General features: G+C 47.0%; 1 protein-coding gene and 1 long non-coding RNA gene across 3 annotated transcripts; one reads left to right on the top strand and one right to left on the bottom strand.

The window, feature by feature from the left end:
- Positions 1-669: 669 nt before the first annotated feature.
- On the top strand, positions 670-5,689 carry TCF24 (transcription factor 24). 2 transcript variants are annotated; one of them, XM_031552874.1, is made up of 4 exons: positions 670-755; positions 1,435-1,541; positions 2,833-3,236; positions 5,554-5,689. In XM_031552874.1, exons 3-4 carry the CDS (start codon positions 2,859-2,861, stop codon positions 5,665-5,667), a joined length of 492 nt encoding a protein of 163 aa, XP_031408734.1. In that variant the 5' UTR covers positions 670-755; positions 1,435-1,541; positions 2,833-2,858; the 3' UTR covers positions 5,668-5,689. The 2 variants fall into 2 exon arrangements, with proteins under 2 accessions (XP_031408734.1, XP_031408733.1); XM_031552873.1 differs by lacking the exons at positions 670-755; positions 1,435-1,541 and having other exon boundaries at positions 2,607-3,236.
- Positions 3,235-7,253, bottom strand: LOC109366806. Its single transcript, XR_002113399.2, has 3 exons — positions 7,114-7,253; positions 5,284-5,672; positions 3,235-3,786 (listed from the first exon to the last, which is right to left on the bottom strand). It is a non-coding gene; the product is annotated as an uncharacterized LOC109366806 (long non-coding RNA).
- Between the last annotated feature and the right edge of the window lie 74 nt (positions 7,254-7,327).

The raw sequence follows: 7,327 nt of genomic DNA, 5'->3' as shown, positions 1-7,327 counted from the left end.
GGGCCTGGCGGGTGATGCAGCCGGGACGGTAAGTGCGGGTCGGCGTCCCGTCGGGGCTTCTCGCTGTCTTCTTCTTTCTTCTTTTCTCTTTTTTTCCCCCTTCTTCCCTTCATCACCACTTCTTTCACGCAGCATATAGGAATGAGAAAGCATTCTGCTCTTTTCTCTTGCAAACTAATGAAATTTCGAACCGATGCTGTCTTTGTGATGTCGCGTGAAGCACGCGTGCATCTGCCCACCTGAGAAATGCAGCACGCAGCAGAAGTGCATCGGAACGAATGCTGAGATAGGATGCCATGCCGCTGGCTCCAGGTCCCTTTGCCTGCCCTGTGTCCGTGTGTGCTGGCACACTGCTCAGGGGAATGTTTCACTGCCTTAAACCCAAACCTCCTGCTTGCAAAATCTGCAACCAGGTGATGCGGGAACTAATTTGCTTTAGTTTTCGGCAGTGGCATTTTGGATCATGAACTTTTGGGGACCACAGAAGCAAACCGCAGCGAATAGGATGCGAGCACAAACGCACACACATCCCCACAGACACTCTGGTTTTCTGGGCGTCACGTTGTCCCAGGCCGGTGCTCTCAATAGAAAGCCGACAGCACAGAACTGAAGTTGGAGTGAATGAAACCTCTGATTTCCACAAGTGAATTGTTGCTTATTTTCCTCAGGCCCAGGACTTCATCTCCTGCAGATGTGAAGCTCCTGCAATGCCCAGTCCAGTTTCCAAGGGATGCATGAGGAGATGAGGTGTTCAGGTACGTGTGTTTTTATTTGTTTGTCATATACAATGCCAGCATAACTCTGCTTTGTCACACTCCAACACTGCAAAGACATAACTGCATGTAAACCCACCATAGAAGTGTTTTAGCGGATCGACGAGCACTGCTAACTCAGTTTGTCTGTATCCTTGTGCAACGCAGGCTCATCCAGTGTCAGGGAAGACTTCTTCATTTCAGTGGGATTTCAGCAGGATAGCAAATGAGAAATCCCACCGATGAAGCTGGGAGCAGAACCACGCTCTGCTTTTGTTTGTGACCATACTGACTCAGCAGTGGCAGCGGAAATATTTGTGTCACTAACAGGCATGCAGAGCCAGCTTAACAGAGGGAGAAAACACCGGGAAATAACACACTATTACCTGATCACATATGAAATTAAACAGTTCAAGGACTGTTTTTTGCTGTCATTCGGAACAAGCTCAAGTAGATTATAGATAGATGATAATTATCACAGTCATTGGCTTGGCTCATCGCTGTGGCTTTTTTGCTGTTGTCAGCCGTGGTTGCACTGGGAATTTTGGGGACTTCAGTGTGGGGCTGAAACGCTTTGCAGCATCAAGGTCTAACTTCTGTAAATGTAGACCTTCAGTCATTCACGGGTATTGATTTTTATTTCGATGTTAAAAATCCCATTGTCTTTGACTGCTTTCATAAGGTGCTTTTGCTGCTGGCCCAAGGCAGCACAGAGCTCTGAGAGGCCAGGAAGCCGGGAGCTGCCCAGGAAGCTCGGAAGCTCTGCTTGGATAAGTGCGACTGGCTCAGGTACGACTCTCACTGCAGAGTGCCGCATATTGGGGAACACCGATGGAGTATTTATTGCTGGGGAACTGAATGAGCTCAAGAAAAGGGAGTTTGGCACAGGCTTTTCTGGAAGCTGGGAAAGGCCTTTCAGCAGTTATTGCAGCTTTGCTCAAAGGAAGGTTTTTGCCGTAGTTTTCACATGATTCTTTTGCCCCCCGATGGCCGAAATATAGCTTACAGGACTCTGATTTTTAAGTTAGAAAACAAAAGCGATAGGACAAGCTCAGAAACGCTTGAGTGATGCTGCGTGTACAAGGACATGCAGATGCTGTTCTCAATCTTTTGAGCCATCAAACTTCCCCCTTCAAAACATGGGTGCTGTGTTCTGCGGCTCTATTCCCCTTCACATCTGCAAAGAACATTTTTCTTTCTGCAATAAATGGAGCCCCGATTACCTGTGAGACTGTTAATAGAAAATATACGCAGTCTCACATCCTATATCATTTTTTGAAAAAATCACACTTATTCTAATGTTATTTGGTTGTAAATGGGACCTACCATGGCAGGGCTGCTTGGCGTGGTCAGCCAGGTTTGCTCAGAAAAGCAAAAAGTAATCCTTAGAGTGCTCACTGTAATACCAGACAAAAGAAAAATCACCTTTTCAAGGGTGAAAGATAGAATTGTAGAATGACAGGATATACCGAGTTGGAAGGGACCCATAAGGATGTTGCATCCAACTCTTGGCTCCACACAGCACCACCCAAAAACTTCTGATTCTGTATCTGTGTGTGGCAGCAAACCAGCTGGTTTATGAACAGTGAGTCCAAAAGTCACTCACACCCTTATGCAACAGCCTTGGTTTTCCCAGAGCTGGCGGCATTCGGATTTCTGATAGGGGTTGCTTGTAGAAGGCATCCACTTCATCAGTCAGGAGATAATGTGACTCCATGCTTTATCTCTTTCTCTGGGTGGTGAAAATACTACGTTCATTTAATAAGTTTTTTCAGTGTATGCCCACAACGTGTGCTGATTTTCAAGCTGAGGTTGCAGACTGGTAGTTCGTGTCCAGGAGGAGCCGTGCCATAGGCCGTGCCGGCAGCCTGGATGCTGCTTGCACCCACAGTCTCCTGGTCCCACAGTGACTCTTGGCCACGGGGCTTCAGTCTCCTCCTGGCAGGGCACCAGGCTTGGTGTTGCAGTGTGAGCACAGTGGGAGTGCACACGGCAGGCACGAAGTCAGGGGTGATGAGGAGCTTGGGGAGGTTCCCTCAGCCACGGCTGCCAGCCTCATGGACGCTCTTATCACTTACAGGCCCCTCCCCACGGGGGAAGCCCCCCATGGACTGTAGGCATTTACCTGAGGCCCGCAAGGAGACCCTGAGCCCAGAGTCCGAGTCACCACCACCTCCAGCTGCCAGCAGCAGCCCCTGCCTACCCCCCGCAGTTGGGCAGCGGGCCGGGACAGGCCCAGGGCGACCCGCGGCCGCCAACGCCGCACGGGAGCGCAGCCGGGTGCAGACCCTGCGCCATGCCTTCCTGGAGCTGCAGAAGACGCTTCCCTCCGTGCCGCCCGACACCAAGCTCTCCAAGCTGGACGTGCTCCTCCTGGCCACCACCTACATCGCACACCTCACGCGCAGCCTCCAGGATGAGGAGGAGTCTCCAGGAGAGGCCCTGGGAGCCCTCCGAGGTGATGGGTACCTCCATCCTGTCAAGGTAGGGCAGCAAACTGGTGTTAAAATACTCAGACGAAACTGGCAATTGCAGGCTGATTTACCTTGCTAGAATGCATGCACAGAAAGACTGCTTTAGCTGAGTCCGCCAGAACCATATAACCATGCACCTGGGTGCTGCGGGACTGGTGGAAATACCTGGAGTTGCTGACATTTCCCCTCCTTCAGGGACTTTTCACAAAAATATCCGATACAGCTAAAGTCCAAGTGCAGTGGGACTCCATCCTTAGAAGGGAAATGCCAGTATCTGCTCAGTGTCCATGGGAAGCCTGGCACACCTGCACCAAATACACCAGAACCTATGGGGGAACCGCTAAGATGTGAAATGCTCCACAGCGGCCATCCCGGCCGCGGCAGTGCTTGGCAATGTCTGTAGGTCTGCAGTATTTCTCCTGCCGAGGCAGCCAAGATAAGAAATAAGACGTTAATTACTGTCCAAGCATTAATTCCTCCTGTGAAAGTGCTTTTCTGACGCATTTATTTCACGTAGTTGGTACACGTTGCTGTTTCTCCTGCTTTCATCAAAACCGGTCCTGGAGATGCAGAGAACATGAAAGGGGAACTGCTGTTAGAAGTACCTGGGGATGGGAGTTGTTTCCAAACACATGTGATGCTGAAATGCTGCGAGGTGTTTTCTTTGGCTCCAGTCTAAGGGAGTGAATTAGCGCACTGCTGGTTTTTATTAAGAGGCTGATGAATTCAGAATGATTTAATTATGATTAATTCGTGAAGTAATCCCTAATTCCTCTAAAGTGACTGAGTCATAGAGACCTCCTTGTTCACGCTCTTGGTCGTGCTAAAAAGTGTGATGTGAACGTAGGCTTCCCAACCCATTCAGATGACTAGCAGGCTCATTAGGAAAGCAAAACCTTTATATAAATCAGAACATGGCTATAATTTAAGAAAAGAAACAAAACAAAACACTGTGATGTGTTTCAAAATAAGCTCTCACTAGCTTCAGTTAGCTCGCTTGGCCAGGGTGAGGGGACACAGGTCTCACAGCACTACTCAACAGCTGCCAACTACTGCTGGCAGAAAAAATAGCCATTAAAGCAGTTAAACGATCCAGCTGCACATTTCCCAGGCTACTGGAATACAGCAACAGTTGATTCATTCAGCAGTTATTTTTGATAATCCTATTTACGTTTCATTTACCTGCAGTTTTGCCAGAGATCCTATCAGTCTAACCAAACTTTCTGATATTTTGGGTAGTAAATTAATGCTTTAGTTGGAACTAGAACAGAAGTGTCCCAGAGAAATCACAGTAAATGCTTCAAAAAATCTGAGTGCAGGATATGAGAAGAGCAGTGCAGATAAGGGCTGTAACAACACTCCTGTGTCAAGCACAGTAAATGCAAATAATGTGGAAACTAGAACGTGCTGTGTGTACACTGACCAGGAAGCAGGGTTAATTATTCAAGTTAGGTAATGTCTCAGATGCCTTAATAGAGATGAATTCATAACATCAGGTTTGCAATAAAAATACCAAATGAGATCTTTGGGTCTTTCCAAGAGAGAACATTCTGCTTCTTTACGTCTTTAAATAGAAGGGCTGAGATTTAAATGCAGTGCTAATACTTTGACAGGCCCCTTCCAGTTTTAGAGCTGCCTTTGTTGCTCAGAGGAAAGGTGCCAGCCTGTTTCCCCAAGTGTCTTAATTTTAAAAGAATGGTATTACTTGGAAGACCAGGCTGGCTTTTTCAGGTATTTTTGCATCAAAGGGATGCCTGAAAAGACAGCATATTGCATCCAATTCTAACAACCATCTCAGCTGACCACGCTCAAGCTGAGCTCGTCCCTTCCCACAGCAAGGCATACAACGGAAATAACACCCACAGCATGGCGACTGCCAGGCTGCAAGAAAAACCCTCCCCATCAGAGCAGGCAGGCTGGCATAGCTGGGTGTGCATGCAGGGGCTGCACGCAGAGCCAACACTGGGGCACCTTGGCAGTGTCCCTTCCAGCATCGAGGGAATGGTTTGCTTTGTTTTAGTGGCAGAGCAGCTGCAATGCAAATTATGGTGAGATACCTCAGCAGTGTGAGTTACAATTGTTCATTGGGTCATGAGAATTTCTAGGAACTATATCTCACAGTTTATACCCAAAGAAGATATCCATGCTGCAGTTCCTTTGCAAGATCCTAATTCTTCAGTAAGTGACAAGACACAACTTTTTTGGCGGTACTGTTATTCCTGTTTTCTTCTGTCATGATTCCATCACACATAAAGCTTTGCTTTTGTCACTCAGAGCTGCATTCAGACCCCAGATGTTTCAGCACAGTGCTTGTTCTTGTCTTGCAGAAATGGCCAATGCGATCCAGGTTATACATTGGAGCGACAGGACAGTTTTTGAATCACTCAGCACAAGGAGAAAGCACAAACCAAGGAGAAACATCAACAAATTCTCAACACTAGTCTCCCTTTTCATTAAAAAAAAGAAGTTATTTATTACACCATATATATTTAAATTTTAAAAAAATATCACATCAACAACCTGTAATTCCTGAAATACTGTTTGTGGATCAGAAGGAATTGGTTCTTAAAGATCTCTGACACCTCATTAATTTCATGCGACTTATCATTGGCTTCCATCACTGAGGATACTGCTAGTATCTGAACCAGGGCAAAAGGAGAAGGCAGCTGCTGTCAGCACTGACAGACAGCAACAGGGGCAAGACTGCTAACAACAGCTGTCTTCATCCACTCTGCACAGGAGGCTGATAGGTACACAGTGGGAAAAAGAGACAAGGAAATGCATATTGGCTAGGTGCAGTGCAATACAAGCTTTGAAGAAAAACAAATGGCAAACAAGTCTGCCAATAGCCATCAAAATAACGCGTGCCCTTTCCTCATGGCGTGAAGCCAATAGCAGTCAGCTCATGCCTTCATCCTTCAGGTAGTCATAAATGCATGGAGCTCTTTGAAAATGGGGGTGCACGTTCACTTTAAGTAAAGATGTGCTGAAATTTATCCTACACGCATACAACAAACACGGACTGCTCTGTAGATTAAATGTAGTTCCATTAATTAAGTATTGCTTGTATTGATCTATAGCCTTGTGTTGCATGTGACATGTCTGTTAAGTGTTACCCCAGAACTGTTACATCAAGATACACTCCTCTCATCTGGGGCTTCAGATGAATGAGCCCTGAGAGTTGGCTTGTTCACAGCATGTGATTCACTACATCATTTCCTATATTTAGGCAAGAAATATTGAAACTAAACACACCGATAGCATCTAATGTATCTGTTCTGTAAAACACCGTACTTTTCATATACTGTTATTGTCAAGATAAACATTAAATATTATTCACTGGACATTATCTATTTATCGAGCTGCAGAATCTGTATCACTTCTGTTTCCAATTGCATAGGGTGAACAGTTACTGATAATAACGTCACAGAGTTGTTTCAGTGTTATTAGAGGAATGGGGTAATTTTGGCTCTTTAATTTTAGGAGTGCATTTATACTAACTTCTGAGGACTTCTTCACAACTTAAGTCTTAAAATAACGCACGAGATGAGGGCATAAAATGCAGATGAAGTTTTAGGCTGAGAAAATGCCAAGTAGGATGGCAGAAGCACGGAGAAGTCACATGGGTTTCACACGTAACTAAAACCTATATGAATGGCATCGGGTCAGGGCAAAAAGGAGCGGTGAAATTACATTCAGAAGGCAGTGCCAAACCTCAGCCTGCACTGAGGGCAGGTAATAACATGCCCATGAATCACCATTAGGAAGAGAAAACACGACATGTGCATGCTGCATGCTGTTACCTGGCGCATCATCTCCTAAATAACACACCTGGAGGGAACAGAATTTAGGAGGCCCACAGCAAAGCAACACAAAATGCCACCCACCGGTCTGCAAAGGCTTCTTCCTTTCATGCCACTGCGAGGCTCTGGGCCTCTGCGCCACACGCGCACCACCCGCACAGCCACAGCCGCTGCGAGCCGCTCCCGCTCTTCCAACCCCCCCCGGCAACCAGCCCACGAGCCGCGCCTCCGCACACCCCGACTCTCCCGCCCACCCCACTCGGAACCGACTCACCGTCACCACAGCGCGACAGCGACG

Source organism: Meleagris gallopavo, chromosome 3 (genome assembly GCF_000146605.3).
Source record: "Meleagris gallopavo isolate NT-WF06-2002-E0010 breed Aviagen turkey brand Nicholas breeding stock chromosome 3, Turkey_5.1, whole genome shotgun sequence".
Classification (NCBI taxonomy): domain Eukaryota; kingdom Metazoa; phylum Chordata; class Aves; order Galliformes; family Phasianidae; genus Meleagris; species Meleagris gallopavo.
This window is presented reverse-complemented; position numbering and strand designations above follow the sequence as displayed.

Coding starts and splice junctions, on each gene's coding strand:
- TCF24 (XM_031552873.1), top strand. CDS start 2,625: ATGCTGCTTGCACCCACAGTCTCCTGGTCCCACAGTGACTCTTGGCCA. Junction 3,237..5,553: donor GGTACCTCCATCCTGTCAAG/GTAGGGCAGCAA, acceptor CTTGTCTTGCAG/AAATGGCCAATGCGATCCAG.